At 33.7% G+C, this 22,631-nt stretch overlaps 4 protein-coding genes, 1 long non-coding RNA gene and 1 pseudogene across 5 annotated transcripts; 3 read left to right on the top strand and 3 right to left on the bottom strand.

Annotated features, from left to right (window-relative positions):
- Nucleotides 1–1,937: 1,937 nt before the first annotated feature.
- Nucleotides 1,938–3,098, top strand: LOC108826573 (uncharacterized). The gene is made up of 4 exons (XR_001945484.2): nucleotides 1,938–2,024; nucleotides 2,201–2,425; nucleotides 2,654–2,807; nucleotides 2,923–3,098. It is a non-coding gene; the product is annotated as an uncharacterized LOC108826573 (long non-coding RNA).
- Nucleotides 3,099–6,223: 3,125 nt separating this feature from the next.
- On the bottom strand, nucleotides 6,224–7,422 carry LOC130499674 (probable carboxylesterase 120). The gene has a single exon (XM_056993994.1). It carries the CDS (start codon nucleotides 7,267–7,269, stop codon nucleotides 6,298–6,300), a length of 972 nt encoding a protein of 323 aa, XP_056849974.1. The 5' UTR covers nucleotides 7,270–7,422; the 3' UTR covers nucleotides 6,224–6,297.
- A 360-nt stretch (nucleotides 7,423–7,782) lies between these two features.
- On the bottom strand, nucleotides 7,783–11,101 carry LOC130500377 (DEAD-box ATP-dependent RNA helicase 7-like). The gene is made up of 11 exons (XM_056995373.1): nucleotides 10,598–11,101; nucleotides 10,320–10,454; nucleotides 9,905–10,045; nucleotides 9,711–9,822; nucleotides 9,559–9,629; nucleotides 9,315–9,469; nucleotides 9,118–9,229; nucleotides 8,931–9,032; nucleotides 8,531–8,857; nucleotides 8,369–8,463; nucleotides 7,783–8,287 (listed from the first exon to the last, which is right to left on the bottom strand). The coding sequence occupies exons 1-11, from the start codon at nucleotides 11,003–11,005 to the stop codon at nucleotides 7,975–7,977; spliced, it is 1,971 nt and encodes a 656-aa protein (XP_056851353.1). The 5' UTR covers nucleotides 11,006–11,101; the 3' UTR covers nucleotides 7,783–7,974.
- Nucleotides 11,102–11,911: 810 nt separating this feature from the next.
- On the bottom strand, nucleotides 11,912–14,136 carry LOC130499753 (uncharacterized). The gene is made up of 11 exons (XM_056994122.1): nucleotides 13,839–14,136; nucleotides 13,609–13,719; nucleotides 13,380–13,539; nucleotides 13,114–13,302; nucleotides 12,960–13,038; nucleotides 12,802–12,867; nucleotides 12,676–12,723; nucleotides 12,535–12,581; nucleotides 12,340–12,445; nucleotides 12,182–12,261; nucleotides 11,912–12,096 (listed from the first exon to the last, which is right to left on the bottom strand). Exons 1-11 carry the CDS (start codon nucleotides 14,002–14,004, stop codon nucleotides 12,033–12,035), a joined length of 1,116 nt encoding a protein of 371 aa, XP_056850102.1. The 5' UTR covers nucleotides 14,005–14,136; the 3' UTR covers nucleotides 11,912–12,032.
- Nucleotides 14,137–14,842: 706 nt separating this feature from the next.
- On the top strand, nucleotides 14,843–17,152 carry LOC108825275 (65-kDa microtubule-associated protein 9-like). The gene is made up of 9 exons (XM_056994331.1): nucleotides 14,843–14,896; nucleotides 14,997–15,464; nucleotides 15,548–15,757; nucleotides 15,847–16,002; nucleotides 16,088–16,402; nucleotides 16,477–16,564; nucleotides 16,644–16,717; nucleotides 16,810–16,884; nucleotides 16,967–17,152. Exons 1-9 carry the CDS (start codon nucleotides 14,843–14,845, stop codon nucleotides 17,150–17,152), a joined length of 1,626 nt encoding a protein of 541 aa, XP_056850311.1.
- Nucleotides 17,153–18,041: 889 nt separating this feature from the next.
- Nucleotides 18,042–20,622, top strand: LOC130500431 (AT-hook motif nuclear-localized protein 6-like; annotated as a pseudogene).
- Nucleotides 20,623–22,631: the final 2,009 nt, after the last annotated feature.

Here is a 22,631-nt window from a genome sequence, read left to right as displayed (position 1 = left end):
CCTGCACCATGTGCAGTAAAAAGAATTAAAATATTTTTTAAAAGATAATATAAATTATTTTATTTTTATTAATATTATAAATTTTCTTTTTTCTTATCAATATTTTAATATAAATTTGATTTAACTGAACATTAAATTAAGATAAAACAATTTTGTTTATTTTGAATTATATTTAAGAATGTGCATGTATATATTTAAAATTATAATCTTAGGTAGATTTTTCTCTATCTATTATTTTAATTAAATATATTAAAATAAATATGTAAAATTCAGAATTGTCAAAATTTAAAATTAAACAATATTTATAAAATCTGTAATATATATATAAAAACTAATGATTTTACGATTTAATTTGATTTTATGATTTAATTTTATAATTTCTAAAAATGTATATATTTTTGAAATATTTTTAATTTAAATGATATTTCAAATTTTGAAATGCCATAATTGAATATATTTATTTTAATGATGATTTATGCGTTATGCCATATTTTTAAAAAGTCCAAAAATATAAATCGATAATAAATATAATATATGAGTTATTACCATATTTTAAAAATTTTATCAAAAATATAAATTAACATTAAATATAATTGTCCATGTCATATTAATCTATAAGACATGTCATCAATTTTAGTAGCTATGTCACAATTATTAATCTAGGTGTTTTCATGCACCATGTGTAGTGATGAATTTTTAAAAGTTAAATTTTATATTTTAAAATGTAATTTATTAATATTATATATTTTTTATTTTGACTAATAATTAATATAAATATCATTAATTAAGCATAAAATTAAGAGAAATTTGTTTTTTTAAATTATATTTAAGAATATATGTATATATATAAAGTTAAAATCTTAGATAAAAAGATCAGTTTATTTCATTTGTTAAATTATTAAATCAACTTGTACAAATTCATAAAAATCATATAAAATTGTATAGTTATCAAAATTTAAAACTAAATAATATTTATATAATTTGTAGATATCTAAAAGAAACTAATGATATTACGATTTTTTTTAAATTCAGAAAATTTAGAAAATTTCCGATAATAAAAATTTTATTATTATAAAGTAAAATTATATAATATTTCGAAATTCAAATATCATATCTGAATATATTTATTTTATTGATGATTTATGATTTATTACCATATTCTACAAAGTTTACCAAAAATATAAATCAATATTAAATGTAATATATGAGTTATTGTCATATTCTAAAAAGATTTCCAAAATATATATTAGCATTAAATGTAATTGTCCATGTCATATTTAACCATATGACATGTCATCAATCTTAATAGCCACGTCACAATTTTTTTTGTGAAAACGATTATAGAGAAGACATGTGGCAAATCACTTCTCAAATATAGACTAGGGGATTTTTTTAATCTAGTTGAATCCAATGAAATCGAAAGCCATAGATTATTTCTCCAGGACATTCAAATGAATCCTAAATCATGGACCAACATCCGTGTTAGGTGAATAGAATAATATGATTTAGTTTCGCTTACCCGAAAAGATCGAACTCAAAACGTGTTTGCATCTTACACCGGTCTACTACCACTTGAGTCTTAACTACAAGGTCCTTTGACGAACGCAATTTTTGAATGCGTTGACAATATCATATTTGTTCCACTTAAACCCATATATGTAGCACACATGTTACATATCTATCTATATAAAGTAGAGTTTGAATCCCTCCTAGGGTGTTCACCTAGGATTCCAGGTCATAAACTCAAAGTCTATTAGTATGACACCTGTCATGTACACAATCCGCGCAGCGTTTCATTAAAAGGTAATTACAATTCGTTTGGGCTTTTATTATATGTGGGCTTCGTGTTTTATTATTAACAGGCCACCGCCTCTTACGAGAAGAGATGTAAAGACCTATGCTTCCATTCAATCTCCGTAATTTATGTTCTCATTCACTCTATTAAACCATCACCTTCATAACTCGCATTCAGTAGCACCTTCACCCTCCTCGATTGTTACAAAACTTATCCTATAAATAAGGAGGTAAGCTTCTCCGAAATTCATCAATCACCACCTCTGACCCTCAATCATCATAATACTTTGCTTCTGTATGAAGATTTCTTCATAGAAATTCTGATATAGCTATGAAGTTTTGAGATATATTGAATCGCTTTGTGAATCTTCAATCCCTACGTTTTGTTTTCTTTTTTAATCAACAGAAACTTATTGGGAGAGCTATTCAAGACGAATCGCGATGAATCTGATGATGATTCCCTGGATCGAGAAGTCTTGGTGTCGTTTCATCTCATGTTCTTCTCCCCAGAACGGTTACGCGATGAATTGATTGTCTTTCACTAATGACCTTCTTAACTCCTTGATGCACTGCAACCACAATTTCAGATCCAATGCATTCTTCAAGCCGGTGCATATACAGATATAAAAAGGTTAGCCTACATACTGTAAGCATCATCCTCATAAATCCAAAATTGATTTCTTTTTACCTGGCGTCGTCTCAAAACGGATCAGTAGGTGTCTTAGTTAGAGATTAAAAGCCTTTTAGATATTTGAGAAACAATTCCCGTTCTCTGAACATGTATGAATCATGTTTCTTAGTCAAAACCTTTAACCGTTTGACTTGGGTGTGTTCTAACATTTTTTTTTTTTTCTTACAGATCAAGACAGAGACCATGAATGATGATTCAAGGAGAGAATAAGAAACTGTCTTTATCGAGCCTTGGGTCTATAGACCCTCCTCGCAGGAGAGAATAAAGACAAAACAAGCAAAAACAAAAGAAGCAGAAACGACAACAAGTCTCCGAAGTGAATGTAATGTTCCCTTCTCTTTTTCAGTCTACAGCACAACTGATGTTTTAGCTTTGCTTTGTTGCTTTACATTTTCATTACTGATTGCTAACTCTCTTTCCCGGATTTTTTCTAGCAGAGGAGGTAACATCTCAGGCTCTTATGATGTCTCTGATTCTGTGGAAACATGATCAAATGTGTGATTCTTGGTTTCTTCAATTTAAAGTCCACGAATTTTTTTTGTTCTATCAACTTTGTGTTCTACTTTTGTATCTTTTCAGTTGTAAAAAGGTCGAACGAATATAGCATTGTGCCTATTTTTAGAGAATGAAATTACTTTACATATGTTTCTTAATATCAAAGCTTTTATTACCAAGGCTTATGTGAGCATTCGGAATGGTCTCATAAGTGGCTTCTGAGACTATACAGTATTAGAGATTACTGTGAATTTAGCCAAGGCGTGTTAGTCTTAGAAGATGCTTCGGTTGGACCGTCCTGTAACAACAATGGAGAAAGATAAGCACATTCCAAAACAAGAGAATGTGTTGAATATTGAAAAAACGGGTAGCTACAGATTATGGATTCACCCCAACAAAAAAAGTCCAAAATTTCTATTCCACAGGATAACAATAATTTTGTTGTACAAGGAAATTAAGTATATTTCAGTTTTAGATGGTTTGTTTTGATTTAGTTGTGTGATTCTGGTTTTTGTACAAAGTATAGTGCAGCATCAGTTTCCCCATGCAGTGAGTTCACTTTAAACATTAAAAGATTCACAAAGTAATTTAATTGAATGTCAAGTCTATAGTTAAATATCATGTCAGTTGAAACTTACAAAAGGAGCTTTTGAATCAAAGTTATAAATTTCTAAACATAATAAAATATAGATAAACCAATTTGAAATATATATAAACATGAATTATTTATATAATTATTTTATAGTCATGGCAAACATTAAAAATCCAACTACTTTATCTTTTTTTACTAAAATCTTTGGAAAAAAGATGTATACGAGTTTTTTTGTGTTATTTTATTGAATTACATGAGTTAATAAAATGCTTTCAAATATCACATGATAGAAAGCTTTCAAATATCACAATAGTTATTTATTAATGAATTTCTGTACAAGTTTGTTTTCCTTGGTACATATGTTGCAGACTCTATTTGAAAGATTCTATTTGATTTTTTAGAACCCCTCAGCTTTCGATAGAAAGTTATATAAATATATAATAGTTTATAATATCATATGGTTTTGTGGTTTTCCGATTACATAACCAAAATTAAAACTTTTTATTAGCATATTATTCACATCTATTTGTTCTTACTGGAAAAAAAAATATCACACTTATCATATTTTATTACCTACCGAATACTAATCAAATTACAACTAAACTACAACAATATTTACCCAAAATGTATATTATACATATAGATTACCTTCCGAAACTTTTTTAAAATTCACATCCCGCCCGTAGGGCGGGTCGGCCATAGTAATTCATAAAAGAAGGGAAGAGTACTCGACCATAACATCATATTTAAGTGAATGTGACCAATACAAATCATAGAAGAATCCAAACTAAAGCTGTCCTTATAATTTAAACAAAACTAAGGTGATGAGTGGTTGTATGCTTTTGAACTTTGGTTTCTTAATTTTAGTTTTTAGATTTTAGATTTTAGTTTCAAATTTTTGGTCTTTTTATTTATTTTTTCTATAAATTTTAGTTTAAAAAAATGAATAGTGACATTAGATTTTGTTGTTTTTGGTTTAATCTTCTCTGGTTTAGATTTTCTGTCTCCTTGTCCTTTGAATGCGACAGAATACGGAGTCGATTGCAACTGCTCCTTGTCATTTACCATTTGATCTGATCAAGCTTCAAGTTGGTGTTTAAAGTCGTCTCCTTATCTACATCATGTTATCCGGTCTGAAGACTTCCCGGATTTTGAAATTCTCTATCTTGTTTGGGTTATTCTCTATAGAATGTTGCATATTTCGGTGGTTTGATCAAGATTTTTCTCTGTCGGTTTGTTTATTCCTAAGATTCTCTTTTAAATTTTACATGCAAAATAGTTCTAAATTTGTTCTGGATTTAGTTGATTGTCCTTTGATGTTCTAGAAATTTGTTTGCGCTATATTTGTTTCATCTTGTTTCCTTCTTGTGGGCTAATGTTTTCGGAAATATTTGTTTAATCTGCCAGACTGTTTGTGTTCTTATGTATAAGGGAAAATTCTATATTAATACACAACGTTAATTATTATTTCCAACTTAATACACAACTTTTTTAAGTAACCGGAACAATACATGAGCTAATTTTTTGGGGTCTTTTAATACAGTTACTATAGGCCGTGTAAGCTCCTTATATAGATTCGTTAACTCTATTAACATCACTGTAGACACCGTAAAAAAATCGTTAAAGTAATCGTTAAACACTAAACCATGGTTAATGGAAACCTTGGTTTCGAAGTTTCTAATTCATGAGCAGAATAAAGAGAGGGAGATAGCTATAGAAAGAAATGATTTGTAGTCAAAACTCGAGTGGTGGTTCAAATGGAAGCCGCAGCGGAGCGGGTTCCTGCGGCGTTGGAGATACGAGCTGTCTTTGTGGCTTATCGGCCATGGTTATGAAAGCTTGGACGGACGAAAATCCGGGGAGAAGGTCTTAAGGTGTGGAGATGTGAGGAGTTTTTGCAATTTCTTCAAGTGGTATGATGTTGAAAAGCCTTAGGGATTAGTGGTTCAAGAGCTAAAGAAAATGCAGGAAATGTGAAATCAGAATTTGGGTAAAGTTGATAGTGGTTCAAGAGCCAAGAGCATCTCCAAAAGACCCTTATCCCCTCATTTTTTGAAGGCTTTTGCACTCTAACAGACCCTTATCCCTTCAAATTATAAGGGGATGAACAGTAGACCCTTAAATTTGAGGGGGTACTTTTGAAGCCCTTAAAACACTATTTACTTTTCACTTCCGTCCCTACAATTATATATGTTTGACAGTAGTATGAATAACTTTTTATATATCATATTTTAGTACTTATCGTTATATTTTCTTAAAACTATCTTGATTAAAATTATTTTATTAACATTTTTTATGCTACTTATAGTTATATTTAATTATATATTTATTTTTTTCTCAAAAATATTTTATTTTAATATGATTCAAATAGTATGTTATTTTTATTTTTGAAAGTTTAATGATTATTGTTAATTATTAATAGTATTTAGGATTAAAGTGTAAATTGTGAATTTATCTAAAAGTAAATTTGAGGGTGATTGTTGGAGAACCATCCCTTCATGCCTTTATTTTAAGGATGGACCCCATTAAAAATGAGGAAGCTTATTAGAGATGCTCTAATAATTAAAGTTGTGTATTAATATGGAATTTTCCCTATGTATAAAAATGTAATCTTCAGGATCAATATAATCAATCAGTGTTTAGAAAAGAAAAAAAGAAGCCTTATATATTGGGCCTTAAGCTTCCAGTATAACTTTATTTTATAATTTTTTTTGTTTTTAAAAAATTACAGTGGAGAGGAAGAAATGATTTTTCCGATGGAAACAAATAAAGGTTTACGCTTAGACGGATCTCCGATCTCCGCACCGTGAAAATCGCCGTCGTTAAACACCTCCACAACCTCCACTCCCTTCCTCCTCATCAACTTCGCCACATCTCTCTGCCGATCCACCATCGGATCCTCCTCTCCTCCAACAACCATCACCTTCCATCTCAACCCTCCGATCTTCTCCAAACCCCCCGATCCACCCCCCGCCGTCGGATTCGAATACTCATGATCCCGATCAACGCCTACGGGTAAACACAGATCCCAGAACACGTCTGAGACGATCGGCGGACAGACCTGATCGCTCGCGAGCCTCATCTCAGATCCGCTTCTCTCCTCTCCGCCGAAGAACGGATGGTGCAGAATCATCCCGCGGATCCGCAACGGACTCAGATCCGATCCGGCGGAGACGGATCTGATCCCGACGTTGTACGCCAGGTTCCCGCCGGCGCTCGTCCCCATGAGGAAGGCGTTGGAGAGATCGGCGCGGGATCCGATCCACTCGTCGCCGGAGTTTCTGATCCACTCCAGCGCCTCCAAGCCGTCGTCGTACGCCGCCGGGAGCCTGTGCTCGGGAGCTAGGCGGTACGAAGGCGACGCGACGATCGCGTTGAGGTCGCGGGACATGTCGGAGCAGAAGGCGTGGAAGACTTGGAGGTCGGCGCTGCAGAGGACGAAACCGCCGCCGTGGTAGTAGATTATGAGCGGGAGTTTTTGGGAGGGAACGGCGTCGTTGGGAGCGTAGAGACGCATCCACGTGGACTTTGACTTGTTGACGGTGACGTCTTTGGATACGACGGGGTTTAACGGGGAAGGATCGGGTGTGGCGGGGGTGCACGGGAATTTGGTGAGGTCGCGAGTGATGGAGCCATCCGGGTTCTTTACGATGTTGAGATAAGCGTAAGGATCAGTGATTGGAGTTGGTTCGGACATTATTGGATTATGTCTGACTCTGAACTAATCACTCTTGTGTTTATATAATGCTAAATTTGGGTAGAAAATAAAGTTTGTAATTAGAGAAAAAGTTGAAGGTACATATGAATATATTTAATTTCATCATGAATGCACGTCTTGTATTTTATTAGAAAAAAACTGACAAGAATCTTTTTGTTAAATGAAAACTAACAAGTGAAGTTAACTATGATATAATTTTTTTAATGCAAATTGAAATTAACGATTAACTCAATTACCCATTGTAATACTTTAGTTTATGCAACTCAAGTGGAAATAAAAACACTCAACCACAACCCACAACAACACACATTGACATTCCAAGTGGAGAAAACGTAATCTTTTGTTTTCTCTTTAATGCATTTCACAAGAGGCCTTTTCTTAATTCACAAGTCTTTGTTAATTCATCTCTTTCATAAAGATAGTAACTTGTCTTTACGATACAATTATGGACCACCATTGATTAAACGTAATCTTGCGCATGACACAAAACTATAGAAAAATCAATACCTCTATATTGAGAAATTGTATCATCATTGTCATCAAAATTACACAAAACTGAAAGGAAACACACACAAGAGCGCTTACCTTCCCTCTTAAGTTGTTCATAACACACATAAAACACTATTATAAAGTAGAAATTGTAAAAGAGTTTTTTGATTAGGTGTTGTTGTGTTAAGAAGTTTTTCACCATCTCTGGCCACGACCACCACCACGACCAAATCTACTACCTCCTCTGCCACGATTATTAAACCCTTGGCCACCACCACCCGGGCGGCCAAATCTTCTCTGCGCAGGCTCCCTCTCTTGAAGCTTAGGCAACTCCTTGACAACCTCCAAGCTCACACTCGCATTCTTCCGCGCAGCTGCAATGAACTGGTCTACATCCGACTGCGCAACATCGAACACAGCAGCTTGTCCATCTGCTGTTAGAGTCAACCCTTCGATCGAATTAGCCCTGTCATCCGGTAAGATTCTCTTCAGTACACCACATACAAATCTGCACAACCACCACAATCATTTTAGTATTTTCTTTTGAATTTTTAGCAAAGTTGAGAAAAGAGAAAGAGAGGAGCTTTACGATGGAGTGTAAATAGGTTTCCCTGCTTCAAAAAGCAACGTGACATGATTCTCCATCGATGTTAAAAGCGACCTTTTCTTTATCTCAGTGAAACCCTGCAAATAAAAAACTCATTACTACTTTGCTTCAACAACAACGTGAGGAGTCATGAGAGAGACTTACCGCGGTTTTTGCAAGTGCTTTAGCGAGGAGGACTTCTGCTGATACACCGGAGCTTTCCAAGAGCTCTTTGGCAGCAGCCATAAAAGCAGGAACCACACTGTCACAGACCTGCGTGATCTTCTCGGCTGCTTCCATGCCAACAGCTCTGGCGATATCATTAGGCTGCGGCGCAGAAACGTGCTCGAATTTGATTCCGGCTTGCTTTTCGATCCTGGACACGCCGGATTTTCTAGAGTCGTACAGCATGACCGCAACTCCAGTGTTGCCAGCTCTTCCTGTTCTGCCTGAACGGTGGATGTAGTCTTCAACATCACGTGGAGGCTCACACTACAACAGAACAGAACATTATGTTAAAAACACTAAGGTAGCAATTAAACAAGAACGATTAGTACTAACTAACCTGGATGATTAGCTGCACGTCATTGATATCTAGACCACGAGCGGCGACGTTTGTAGCAACCAATGTAGAGAACTTTCCCTTTCTAAATCCAGCCATAGTAATCTACAATCACACGACTCAATAGTTAAGCAAAGATAAGAAGACAGTGCAAAGGACTCAAACGTTAGCAAGATAAAGTAACATATACCTCACGTTGTGATTGTTGAATGTCACCATGCAAAGCTCTAGCACCAGGCAAGAGACCAGAAAGCTCAGAGGCTTGGTCTTTAGTCTCAGTGAAAATGATAGTACTACCCCCACTGTTATATTATGAGGAAAAAAAAAAGAATTATATAAAGAGAACTAAAACATTAAAACTAAAAAAGAGATGTGATTAATGGTTACCTGCTGTATAAGCTGATGATATCAGGAATCAAACGAGACATGGCTTGCTTATTACAGGGAAGAGCAATGTGTCTAACACTATTAGAAGCCTTCATCTTATCATTACCAACAAGATCAATAGTCTTCTTATCTTGTTTAAGAAACCTAGCAGCAATCTGGAAGAAGCAGCAGCAAGAAAGAAAGATTCAAAAAGCTGAACTAATGAAAAAAGATTTTAAAGAGTAATAACGAAAGGGGGACGCACGTTTTGAACCCATCCTGGCAAGGTGGCACTGAAGAGAAGCGTCTGGACTTTCTTGGGATCCTCAACCTTCCCTGAAGATTAGAAGAATAAAACACATCAATAAACCAAGACTTATTAGTTGGCTTCATATTCAAGAGAAACAAAGAACAGACCTAAGATAAGTTCAACATCATCAACGAATCCCATTCTCAGCATCTCATCAGCTTCATCAAGAACACGGAACTGTAGATAAGTCAGGTCAAGGTTTCTCCTTTCGATATGATCCTGCAATGAATATCAATTACAAAGTCAAGAGAGCACACAAACAAAAAACAAGATAAATTATTTGATTTAAGAGAGGACATACCTTGATACGACCAGGTGTTCCAACAACAATGTCAACACCTCTCTTTAGTTTATGCTCTTGAGGTGCGTAAGGATCACCTCCATAGACACAGCAAGAAGTTAACCCAACGGATCCTCCGTATGCTTCAAAGTCAGCATACACCTATATAAAGTAACACCATACCCATCAATAAAGCTAATTTGATGAATTATAAAAATATTTTGATGAAATTTAAAAATTAGATATTTAAAAAAAAAAGAAATCAGACAAATTTGTAAAAATTACACTAAGCATTGTTAGTTGATTTACCCATTTTAGATCAAATTAGACCAAATTTGAACTGATTTAGGATGGCTTAAACAGATTTTAAGAAAATTGTTTCTGGTATAACCAATTTTTAGGACATTGAAAAAACTTAGTAATAACATGTCCTTACCTGCTTGGCCAATTCTCTGGTTGGTAAAAGAACCAAAACACTTGGTGCCCTGCCGTAACCATTCTTCCTCTTGCTCTTAGCAGGCCCATTGATCAATGACTCCAGTATAGGCAACACAAAAGCCAATGTTTTACCCTGCACCACACCACACACGATCAGAAACATAACATAATATTCAACTAATAATGATATCGAAGTATCAAACTTTCAGCTCAAGAGTAATCAAAAGCCACAAAACTTTGAAACTCTTAATGATATCAAAAGACTCAAACTTTTACCTGACCAGTACGAGCCCTTCCGACCAGATCAGCACCATCGAGAACCATGTCAAACGTTGTCGCCTGAATCGGGAAGAGAGCCTCGATACCCTTCTCCTTAAGCTTGTCCTTCAAGGGATCAGAGATACGGAAGTTGGAGACGGCGTTAGGGTTATCGACTTTCACCTTCTTGCTGCTCTTCTTCTCTTCCTCTGATTCTTCGTCTACCTCTGAAGACTTGCGCTTCTTCTTACTCTTCTTCTTCTCCTTCTCCTTCTTATCAGACTCTTCTCCATCGGAATCTGAGAGTTTCAGCTTCTTCCCTTTCTTCTTCGAGTCCTGCTGCTCTGGAGTCGTCGTCTCCAAATCTATCTTCTTCTTCATCTTCTTCTCCTCTTTCTTCTTGTCGGATAAAGCTAATGAAGGCATTGGAAGAATCTCTCCTGCTTCTGTCTGAAAGATTGTGGCGGTGGAGGATGAGAGAAGCAAGGAGAGATAAAGAGGAGGAGACAAGTGTAGGGTTTAGGGTGGTTCTTTATATAAGATTCTCGAGATATTTTTTTGATGGCGCCGTTGATCGTTAGCCCTAATGGAAACTCAACTGTAATCTTGTCCGTTCAGTTTAGGTCTAGTGTCTTGCCGTTTTCTTGTTTGGTCGTGAGAATGCGTGTCGGCTTTCCAACTTGTTAGTACTCTTTAACAAAACCATCAATTTTACTTTTCTGATAAAATGGTTAAAAAAATTGTGATAAGGCGTTTCTGGTTTAAATTTGGATTCGATTTGGTTTTAATTTTTTTTTTAATTGAAATCAACTAAAAATAGTTTACTTTGAGTTTGGTTTAACTTCGGTTTAGTTTATTTTCGATTCAATTTGATCGAGTTGGTATTTAATTTTATTCTAATTCTGTTCAAAAGTATAATTTAGAAAACATAAACAAATCATCATTTAATTACTAATTCATTAATTTTTATAAATCTAAATAGTTCTATTTCATTGGTTAAGTTTTGAATCAAACCGAACTGAAAAACAAACACATATAAGTCCCATTCTCAAACATTGGAGATGATCTTATACAAAAGAGAAAATGTAATAATTCTCTCCTTTTTTTTTATAAAATCTAATTAGAGATTATACAAGTACTGTAGTATCATAAATCAATAACATAGTAGCATTCATTGCACAGCATTTTGCTTATTTGATTAAATTTAACATTCTTTCAACAGAAAACGGTTATACGAAGTTAGATAATAGTAATTGTTATATATCAAGAACATATTCACGAGTTCGTTTAAGTCTTTAGTCTTCGAAGTTAATGGCTTCCATATGACCCTACAACAAAAATAAATCAATGAAATCTCTTTATGTATGTATGCATGTATAATGGTTTCCACATATATAGAAAAAGGAACGGGTGTGCATAAATAAACATGATCCGAACATCTTCAAGGTGAAGATTAAGCAATGATTAGAGTCCCTGTGACTTTCTGTGAATTGAATTTCCGGCATAATTCCAGACCCCTGTTTAAATAAATATCATCAATGGTGTGTCTGATATCTGTTATAGCCTTTTTTTTTTTTGAACTATGGAGTTTTGAATTGTTACCTGTTAATATCTGTCCTGCAAGAGTTTTGAGTTTTATATATGATGCTAGTTGCTTCACCAAGTTTTTCTTTGTTTGCTCTCTGTCAAGAAAAGAAAATGTTTAATATTGTATACAATGGGACTTTTTATGAATCTTTAGAAGAACGTTGAGTTATTACCTTTGAGTTTGGAGTGCAAATATTAGATTCATACACTTGGCAGTGTATCTTTCTGCTGTGATTTCCTTTGTCTCTCCTCCCTTTTGAGGAATCGATGGGTTTAAGCCTGCAGAGAATGTGCGTGAGAATGTTTTTGGGAAAGTCGAATCTAGCAAGAAAGGTAGATTGATGGAGTTTCAAAAGCTATGCACTAACGTTCTGGAGTTAGTAGCTTCATTCCCTTGTGAGGCATCAACCTTAGCCTGCATGCAATGTGAGACATCATTTAAGCAATGTGTGAACATAGAGGAGAAGAACGTTTAAAAGATGGATTTATATGTTGGATGTGAGACTTACACTTGAAGAGCGTTCCTTTGCTCTCAATGTTGTTCTTGAACCAAATGCCTGATGCAGAAAACTCTGTTAACACATGTGGGATGATAAAAACTTTCAGACTTGTAGATGTGGGAAGATTAGTTATACCTTAAGATCTTGAGACCGTAGAGTGTTACTTTTAGGTATAGATGCTGAAGAAGGTTCAAGATTAATCTGCAAATGAACCCAAAACATTAGTTATCTAACTACAGCTTCTGAGAATGTGGTAATGAAGAAACTAAATTTGAAAAAGAGATAAAAACTACGTTTTTGTTTGTAGTGTTCCTTTTAGATGAGTTAATCCTTGGTTTCACATTCTGTTCGGTTTCTGAGTTAACCTTAGACCTGAAACTACCCAGAGAAAAGAATAAAGGATCAAAACATTTTATAAGGAAGCCATACTGCATACAATCTGAGTACCTGTGTCTTTCAGATCTTTCAGCAGTTCTGAGATTCGGTTCCTTTGGAACAGTGAGTTTAGATCTTCTGTTGGAGTTAACTTGAGCCACCTTAGCTTCCAGTTTTTGCCTTTTGGTGTCTTGGTTTTGCAACTTAGAGACTAAGATTGGAGATAAGTTAGCACCAAACTTTGCTAATGACCTCTGACATCTGAAACACCAAAAAAACTGTTAGTTGAAGCCAAAAAAACAAGCAAGCTCACATCAACGGCTTCCTCATTGGTGTACCTTGTCAGAAGCTGAACAGAGTAAACATCTAATGGTTTGTTCTGCCTTGCAAGCAAAGAAACCGTTGGTCTTGTTAAAGTTGAGCTTCTACTTGATTTGGTTTTTGATTTGGGTTTTGTCTTGGAGACATCTTTAACCGTTTGGTTATAATATATGAACCCTAAACAACAGATTAAACAGAGGTTTTAGACTACATTGATGCAGAAACCAAAATAAAAATCATCATTACCGTTGTATTTGTCTTTTCTATTAAGACCAGTATCCACAGGCTTAGTTTCTAGGCTGGTGTTTATGATTTGCTTAAGTGGCTCAAGTTTCCAAGTAAACTTGGGGCTAAAAGCTGAAATAATCAGACAACAAAAAAAAACATAGCAATATTACAGAACCGTAAGAGAAAAAAAAAAGACAAAATGTTTGTAATAAACAGAGCATATGCCCTAATTTTTGCGTGTTTCTTACGCGAAGGAGGATAGTTTCCCGCGGATTCGAACCAGAACTCGTTTTCTTCTGTCTCGGAATCAAGCTCGGGTCTGGAGAAATCGTAGAAACGAGGCGCATCGAATTCGAAATCAATGTCGAACTCCTCCAGAAACGAAAAATCTCCTCCAGATAAACTTGGAACCATGATTTAAGCCTCGAGAGAGTGGGAGAGATTCACATTCATCCGAATTACAAAATAATCGGAGATGTTCTTCTCCCTCTCCCTCTCTCTGGAAAAAAAAATTTCTCCAGAAAATTAGTGGGGAGAGAGAGAGACAAGGATTGGAGATGGAGAGGAGAGAGAGAAGAAGAAGAAGAAGAGGTAACGGCCAACGGCCCTTATTCAGTTGGCGCGGATTCTATCTACAGCTCACACATTGTCTTTTCTGTATTTTCAGTTTGGCTCTCTAGTTTTTAAGGTACACAAAGTGACCCAATATGTTTTAATTAATCGAATGTAACACCACTAATGTTTATATCCAAAATTCCAAAACTTTTTTCGTTCACTACAGTGTTAAATTATATATGAAGAAATATATTTTCGAAACCGTTGCATCCGTGAAAATAAAAATGGAAAGTGATTTAAGGTGAAAATTAGAAATCAAAAAGATAAGGGGTAAGAAACACAAATATACAAAAGTAGCGTTCTCCCAACGATCTTCGGTTGTCTTTTAAGAACTCTCTCAATTGCCTTTAAACATCGTCTCCGATATTTTTGCTGCACGTTTAATCCAGGTAAAGTCTGGACTTTAAAAAAAAAAAAACTCTGAAATTAAGGTTTCCCATTTCAGAGCATACAGAAATGATTCTTGCACTAACATTTGCTAATACGTTTTGACATAAACGAAACTTCCAGAATTTGTTATCATTTGAGAAAAAAGATTATCTTCATATGATTTGAGTAATATAGCGAATGAGAAAAAACTTTGAGAGTATTTGGTTTTGTTTGTAATATATATTTTCTGCAGTGTGTGGAGATAATAATGTCCAAAACTCAAATCGAATCGTTTTCTGCATCTCTTCTGAAAGAACTCGAGGTTTGTTGTTGCTTCAGCTCCAAGAAAATAAGTTTTTTCCTCTTCTTTTTAAATATAGAAACGTTTCAAATATTTTGATGTGATTCTGTTTCTAATACAGATTATATGGAACGAGGTTGGAGAAACCGAAACAGAAAGAGAGAAGATTTTGAATGAGATTGAAGACGAATGCAGAAACATCTATATTGGTAAACTCCAAAAGGTTAAAGAAGAGAGGAATCGGCTAAAACAAGACATTGTTGAGTCAGAAGCAAGAGTTATTGCTATATGTTCTGCAATGGAAGAGCCATCAGGTCTTGGAAGACAACAACAACCTGATCAATGTGGAAGAAGTTTGAAAGAAGAGTTAGGAAAGATTCTTCTGAAACTTGAAGATATGGAAAAGAGAAAAACAGAGAGGAAGAATCAGTTTATTCAAGTAATTGAAGATATCAAATGTGTAAGAGATGAGATTGATGGTGAAACTGATGAGACTTGTTCATCTGATTTTTCGGTTGATGAATCCGATTTATCTCTTAGAAAGCTTGAAGAGTTGCATAGAGAGCTTTACACACTTCAAGAACAGAAGGTTTCCTAAACTTCATTGCTTTTAATTTTCATTTGATTTCTTGATCAAGAGATTAATATTTTGAGGTGTTTTTGTCTCATCAGAGGAACCGGATGAAACAGATTCAAGATCATTTAAGAACTCTGGAATCTCTTTGTTCGGTTCTTGGTTTGAATTTTCGAGAAACTGTTACCAAGATTCACCCAAGTTTAGTAGAATCTGAAGGGTCAAGAAGTATAAGTACTACAACACTTGACAAGTTAGCTTCATCAGTAAACCAATGGCATGAGACAAAGATACAAAGAATGCAAGAAGTCAGTTTAATGTTTACAAAAACTTTTTTTAGTATCTTACAACTTTGCTCTTTGTTCTTCTTACATATAATCCATTTTATTGATTGCAGCTTCAAGATCTTGTGACCACAATGCTTGAGTTTTGGAACTTAATGGATACACCAGCAGAAGAACAACAAAATTTCATAAATGTTTCATGTAATATAGCTGCTACAGTTTCTGAAATAACCAAACCTAATAGCCTTTCCACAGATTTGCTTGAAGAGGTAGGTACATTTCACATTAGCTTTAACTATTTTCTAATCTTTCTAAATATATTTTTTGCTGATTGATTGTTTAATGCTTTAAAAGGTTAAAGCCGAGCTATGTAGGTTAGAAGAGTTAAAATGGAGCAAAATTAAAGAACTTGTTGTAAAAAAGAGGTCAGAGCTTGAAGAGATATGTAGAAGAACACACATTGTTCTTGAAGAACAAGATATCGCCCTGGAGAATGTAATTAAAGCCATTGAATCAGGAGAAGTGAACCCTGAAAATATACTAGAACATATCGAGTATCGAGCTGGGAAAGTGAAAGAGGAAGCCTTAAGCAGAAAAGAGATTCTTGAAAAGACTGAAAAATGGTTGAACGCTTGTGAGGAAGAGACTTGGCTTGAAGAGTATAATCAGGTTTGTCTCTTTTATAACCATCCATGGGTCTTTCACATTTTGTGGTTATTTATGGATTTTATTATTTTGTATAGGATGAAAAGCGGTACAATGCTGGAAAAGGATCTCACTTAATCCTCAAACGTGCAGAGAAAGCTAGAGCACTCGTTAATAAACTTCCAGGTTTCATATAAAAGATGATACCAAGAAAGTTTTCTTTGTGACTCTTTAACTAACTGAAAACTTCTTTGATCCTTCTTAGCTATGGTTGAAGCATTAGTTTCCAAGATTACAATTTGGGAATCAGAGAAAGAATCTGAGTTTATATTTGATGGTGTATGAGTTATCTTCTTCCATCACACAAAGTTTCTCTTCCTCTCATAATAGCACATGTGATATATATTTTTGTCTGATTTTCTTTCATTCAGAATCGTCTACTTGCAATGCTAGAAGAGTATACAGAGCTCAGAGAAGAGAAAGAACAAGAACGTCGCAGGAGAAGAGTATTTAGCTAACACTCTTTTGCATCAGTACACTTCTAAGAATCACCAAAAGTAATGCTTGTTGGGTTTTGGTTGTTTATAGGATCTGAAGAAACTTCAAGGTCAAGTTACACCCGAACAAGACAAAGGAACTCCTACTAAGCATCAAAGCGCAAAAAAGAGTCTTAAAGTATCAACTAACAAGAGATTTGGATCATCTCCTCAAACTCCTCGATGTGATTCTCCTCATTCAGCAAAATCTTTTACATCTCAATCACGCCATAGCTGAAAAAATATGGAGCAACAACTTCAAAGTAGCCTTTTTAGTTCAATTTTATTCAGCTAAAAAGAATCTCTAGGAGTGAATGTTCTTCTTCTTCTTTCAGTGGTGTTTATTTTGATTTGTAGAACGTTAAAAACACCTCAACTCTGTTCTCATAACAACACCATATAAGCAAAAGAGATTAGAAAGAGAGAGTTGTCCGGAAACTAAGTCATCACTTTTTCTAAGCAGATGTTATTAAGATAAGTCATCGCTTTTGTTAAACCCTTTGGTATGCTTAAAGACTTGCTAAGTCATTAAGAGAGTCTGACAATGAAAGAATCTGAATGATTATTTGATCATTTCATTTGTATTATGTCATGTCTCAGATCTAAGTGTGTACAGACACTACTGATTGTGTTGCGGAAAGTAGATTTGACTTTGACTGACAAAATGTACTTGCTGCAAAAATCAGTGTTCATTCTTTATCCAAATTACCTTTTTAAGAACTATTTCCAAGTACTTGGTAAAACAAAATCCTTGAATTCCATCTATAAACTTTGCGCAAGTGAATCAAAAGATTTTGCTTATCTTGAAAATTAATTGGTCTTAGTAGATTTTCAAACCAATTTTCTTTGGTCAACGTTACTAAAAGTGATTACAAAGGATATTGTCAGAACGTGATATTGAAATTTCACTTTTAACTTTTTTTTGCAGTTTGGTTTTATTTAATTAGACACATTAATTTTTCAAGACGGACGTGAATCTTTCTCTAAACCAAAATTAATAGTTTGATTTTGGTACTAATTATATCGATATTAAAATAATTAAATCTTTAACATGATATTTTTAATATATACTATTATTTCTTTCTCCTTCAGATTTCCATTTTATTTATTTACTTCCTTATTATTCTTTGCAAAAATGCAGTCGTATATTATCTTCTTTCTCTTGTGAAAATTTTGGGGGATATTGCATCTAATTTCTGTGATATTTTTACTTTGCTAATTTCCGGTGAGATTGAGAGATTAATCACCACTGAGCAAAACTTTTGCATTTTTCTGCTTCACTGTTAGTTTCAGCTCCATAACTGTTAGAAAGGTAAGAAACCAAATCTAAAACTGTAACCAATTTTTTTCTACTGGTTTGATCTTTGATCCCTTTGAACTATTTCATCCATCTTTATATCTAGTTAATTTTGTCTGAAAAGCAAAGGAAAAAATAAAAGAAATGTTTTCTTCTTCCTCTATCTCTCTAAAGTTTCTTTCTCTTCATCTTTCTTGAATTTAGCATTCAAGGGCAAAATTATTCTGCTGTTTTGGTAATTTGGGACTTGAAAAATGGAGGAGAAAGGTGTAATGAGTCCAAGTGGGGTCATCACAGTTAAGGGAGATGAAACTTTGGCATCAAGAACAGAGTTTCAACAAACCCTAGCTTTCTTCCATCCGTGGGACCCACGACGGTGGTATCTCCTCTCCCTCCGTCTCCAACCACCACTGTGACTCCTGGCTCAGCCGCTGCAGCGCCGCCGCCATCAATCTCTAGCGCAGGGACAGATCTGACAAAGAGGAAGAGAGGACGGCCGAGGAAATACGCTCCAAATGGTAGTCTGAACCCTAGGGCTTCGAGACCAACTCTGTCTCCGACACCAATCTCATCTTCAATTCCATTCTATGAAGATTATCATCATCTTCATCATTCTCATTGGAAACGAGGAAAAGCTCAGCAGCAACCTGTTGAATTCATGAAGAGATCTAGCATGTTTGAGTATGAAAGCAGCCCAGGTACACTTTGCAATCTCTTTGTGTGTGTGTTTTGATCGTTGCATTGGTTTTAGTGATCTGATATGGAATTTTGAGTTATCTGTTGATGTGATTTTATGTGGGTTTTTGAGATGTTGGGAAGTGGGACAAACACATAACTGGGTACCCTTTTGTCTGAAGAAGGTACAAACAGACCAGTTAGAAGTCAGAGAAATAGAATCTATGATGCTGATTGAACAAAATAAAATAAAAATACAAGAAGGATTTAAAACAAAGAGAGAATAATCTCTTGTTGTCTATTCATCTTTAGGAGATAAAGAGTGTCTAGTCGTGTTAATTGTTAAGTTGTTAGCATAGATCTTAAAGGTTTCTAATCAGCTTGGTTAAACCTGTTTTTATTATTGTGCAACCACTGATTGTTATGGATAGTTATAGACAAGGATGATCAAGTTGGCTGGTTGAGTATTAGAGTTTGTTAATTACCTGATTAGTTAAAGTCATTAGCATCAAAACTCTGTTTTATCTATTAGCAGCTCCAACTCCTCCTGGACTCTCATGCTATGTGGGTGCTAATTTATAAACACATCAGTTTACTGTCAATGCTGGTGAGGTAATAAATTACATAAAACATGATTTTTCTTTGATAATGGATTTTGTGTGTCACTGTTTTGAAAATATTTTGTTTTCTTGTCATCAGGATGTAATAATGAAAGTAATGCCGTATTCACAAGGATCTCGAGCTATATGCATTCTTTCTGCTACTGGTACCATCTCTAATGTCACACTTCGTCAACCTACCACTTCAGGAGGCACTCTTACATATGAGGTAACCTAATTAACATGGAATCAAATTTCACTATATATTCTTGGTTCTTGAATAATTTTGTTCTCTTGTCTTAGGGTCGATTTGAGATACTTTCTCTATCGGGTTCCTTTATACCTACTGAAAACGGAGGAACTAAGGGTCGGTCCGGTGGTATGAGCATTTCTTTAGCCGGACCAAATGGCAAAATCGTCGGTGGCGGCCTTGCTGGTATGCTCATAGCAGCCAGTCCTGTCCAGGTTAGACAATCTTGCTTATCTAACAAGTAAAAAAACATATTTAGTAATTCCGAGTATAAAAAGAGCCATAAGTCTTATAATTTTTGGACAGGTGATAATGGGAAGTTTCATTGTGATGCATCAAGCAGAACAAACACATAAGAAGAAACGTCGAATCATGGAGCCTTCTCCTCCTCCGCCACAACAACAACCTCCTGCTTTCACCATCACCACTGTGAATTCTACTCCATCTGCGGTTGCCACCGTAGAGGAGCCAAAACAACAAACCTACGGTGTTGGTGGTGATACAATGAGACCGTTGTCTCAAATGCCGCCTTCTTTCCAGAACGACAATTCAGTTATGAACAATATCACAACGACCTATCATGGATACGGGAATATGAACACTGGTACTACTAGTAAAGAAGAAGATGACTATGAAAATGGTGGGAATGATGATTCCGGCGATACTAGGAGCCTATCTAATAGTGGTTGAGCAATTCTAAGACTTTCTTGTCTAGAAAGTAACTAACAGACCTTTAAGGTCAAAAATGTTTCAGCTATTCTTTTCTTTTCTTTGCTTTCTTTAGAGGGTTGTTTTAACTGTGATGCATTTGTTTCTTCTTTGTTTTTATGGTTGTGGTTATTGAGATTTAAATTTTACTATTTTGCATATAACATGGTTCTAAGTGATCTCAAATTCTACATTATTTTTGTTTCAGACAAAATAAACACCCAAAATGTACAAAAATTCCAACGGTGTCTTGGCATCCTTGTTCAGCTTCCGGTGATGTAATGAACAAGTTGGGTCCGAAAGAAGTAGCCATGGTTAGCGAAATGAATCGAGTATGATAATATGATAAAAGGCACAGAGCAAGATAATAGACATAGCAGGGCTTTTGTTGATGGGATTAAACAGAGAATGATGGAGAGTCAAAATTGAAACTACTTTGTTTGATCTCTGAGGTGAACAGTCAGATGCATAGTTTTTGTTTTTGGTCCTCTTATATTATCAGTGGCCCAACTGTGAGATTTATAATAATAATAATATCAAGGCCCAAACATTTCAGAATCTATGAGGTTTAATTAATGGATCCCCTTAGTAATGGCCCAAATATTTAGAATTATATGCTATTTAGAATATTTGGAAGGAATGGAATGATAGTAAGGTTTGGTAAACCCTTAAACTCATTGACAAGCAGGTAAAAATTGTATTTCAAGCTTGAAAACAAGGGAGGATTCAATCTATCGGAAGACTATGACAACATAGTTCTCTTTTAGATAATACAAATTTATGTAATCGAAAGTTTTTAGCTTCTACAAACAATAGCAGCTTTATTGTAAAAATCTTTTCTTTTGTTTGAATTAATTTAACGTCCATTCAAAAAAAGAATTATATTCACTAAATTGTGGTTCTAATGTTTTATGTTCTATAAATAATTATATTAAAAATTCTTATAATATACTAAAAGAATAAAAGAAAGTTTGGTTGTGTGTACAAGGACGTTCAAACTTATTTCTAAAAGATTTTACAATGCTTGTAAAGCATTTCCTTAAGTTTTTGTGGGTTTTAGAAATTATAAAAGCTGTGATAAAAACAAAATATTGTTAGGCTTAATTAAATAATTTTGAGTTATTTTAATTTTTAAGTTCACGTAGTATCTATATACTATTATTTGCAAATGATTTTTCGCAACAGAGCTCTCACATTAAAAATTAGAGCGGTTAATATCGATACTACCTTTAATGAATAAAATATATAATTATGCTAAAAAAAAAATTTTGATTAGATAATTGATTAAAATTAATAATAGTAAGATTTATCCAAAATCTAAAAATATTTTTAAAATATAAATCTAATTCATATATGTGTTGTTATCTGAATTTTTTAAAATATAAAATTTAAAATCATAAAGTATATAACTAAATATTAATAAAATAAAATTCTTAATTTATTATTTTAAAAAAGAATATTAAGTGATTTTTAATATTTATTTCTATATAATAAATATGTCCACAAAGAAATTTTAAAAAATTATAATTAATATGTAAGAATTTTCAAACAAAATAAAATAATAATTTATTATCATAGTTTGTTATTTAGTGACACATATATTAATGAGTAATTATAAAATATTTAGTAATTATGATTTTAATATAATAAAACTCAAACATAAAAACGAATTTAAGCTTTATGAAATCAGATAACCCATTAAAACTGATATAATAAATTTTTTTAAAAAAGCATATACATATTTTGTTATTATTCAAGAATATCTTTAAATAAATATTAAACAATTATTCTATTATATTACATCTAAGAAAATATCTTTAATCATAAATAAAATTAGTTTGCAAAAATATATAGTTGAAAATATTTCTACTATATATATATATATGAAAGCTTTCAAGAAAATAACCATAAAAATAAATAATTTCATGTATAAATAATTTGATATTCTGTAAAAAAAGCTTAAAAATTCATAAAACAATAACTTATCATGATATTTAATTAGTAATTATAAAATGATTAAACAAAAATTTATATTAATCAGGTTATTATTTTTAAAAATAAGATAATTCTTGTATGCTGTGTTATTATCTTAAAATAATTATTTCTGTTATAAAAAGTTAAAAATAAGATATATAAAATTATCTATATCTATAATTATTTGTGAATTTATTATATAGTTAAAAAGAAT

This window comes from Raphanus sativus, chromosome 9, assembly GCF_000801105.2.
Source record: "Raphanus sativus cultivar WK10039 chromosome 9, ASM80110v3, whole genome shotgun sequence".
In the NCBI taxonomy this organism is placed as follows: domain Eukaryota; kingdom Viridiplantae; phylum Streptophyta; class Magnoliopsida; order Brassicales; family Brassicaceae; genus Raphanus; species Raphanus sativus.
This window is presented reverse-complemented; position numbering and strand designations above follow the sequence as displayed.

What these genes read in the sequence shown, in the direction of transcription:
- LOC130499674 (XM_056993994.1), bottom strand. Translation starts at nt 7,269, where the DNA reads ATGTCCGAACCAACTCCAATCACTGATCCTTACGCTTATCTCAACATC.
- LOC130500377 (XM_056995373.1), bottom strand. Translation starts at nt 11,005, where the DNA reads ATGCCTTCATTAGCTTTATCCGACAAGAAGAAAGAGGAGAAGAAGATG. An exon ending in TGCCAGGATGGGTTCAAAAC is followed by an intron (nt 9,470 to 9,558) that starts GTGCGTCCCCCT and finishes TGCTTCTTCCAG; the next exon opens with ATTGCTGCTAGGTTTCTTAA. An exon ending in ACGTGCAGCTAATCATCCAG is followed by an intron (nt 8,858 to 8,930) that starts GTTAGTTAGTAC and finishes GTTCTGTTGTAG; the next exon opens with TGTGAGCCTCCACGTGATGT.
- LOC130499753 (XM_056994122.1), bottom strand. Translation starts at nt 14,004, where the DNA reads ATGGTTCCAAGTTTATCTGGAGGAGATTTTTCGTTTCTGGAGGAGTTC. An exon ending in GGGAAACTATCCTCCTTCGC is followed by an intron (nt 13,720 to 13,838) that starts GTAAGAAACACG and finishes TGATTATTTCAG; the next exon opens with CTTTTAGCCCCAAGTTTACT. An exon ending in GGAACACTACAAACAAAAAC is followed by an intron (nt 12,868 to 12,959) that starts GTAGTTTTTATC and finishes GTTCATTTGCAG; the next exon opens with ATTAATCTTGAACCTTCTTC.
- LOC108825275 (XM_056994331.1), top strand. Translation starts at nt 14,843, where the DNA reads ATGTCCAAAACTCAAATCGAATCGTTTTCTGCATCTCTTCTGAAAGAA. An exon ending in ACACACTTCAAGAACAGAAG is followed by an intron (nt 15,465 to 15,547) that starts GTTTCCTAAACT and finishes TTGTCTCATCAG; the next exon opens with AGGAACCGGATGAAACAGAT. An exon ending in AGATACAAAGAATGCAAGAA is followed by an intron (nt 15,758 to 15,846) that starts GTCAGTTTAATG and finishes TATTGATTGCAG; the next exon opens with CTTCAAGATCTTGTGACCAC.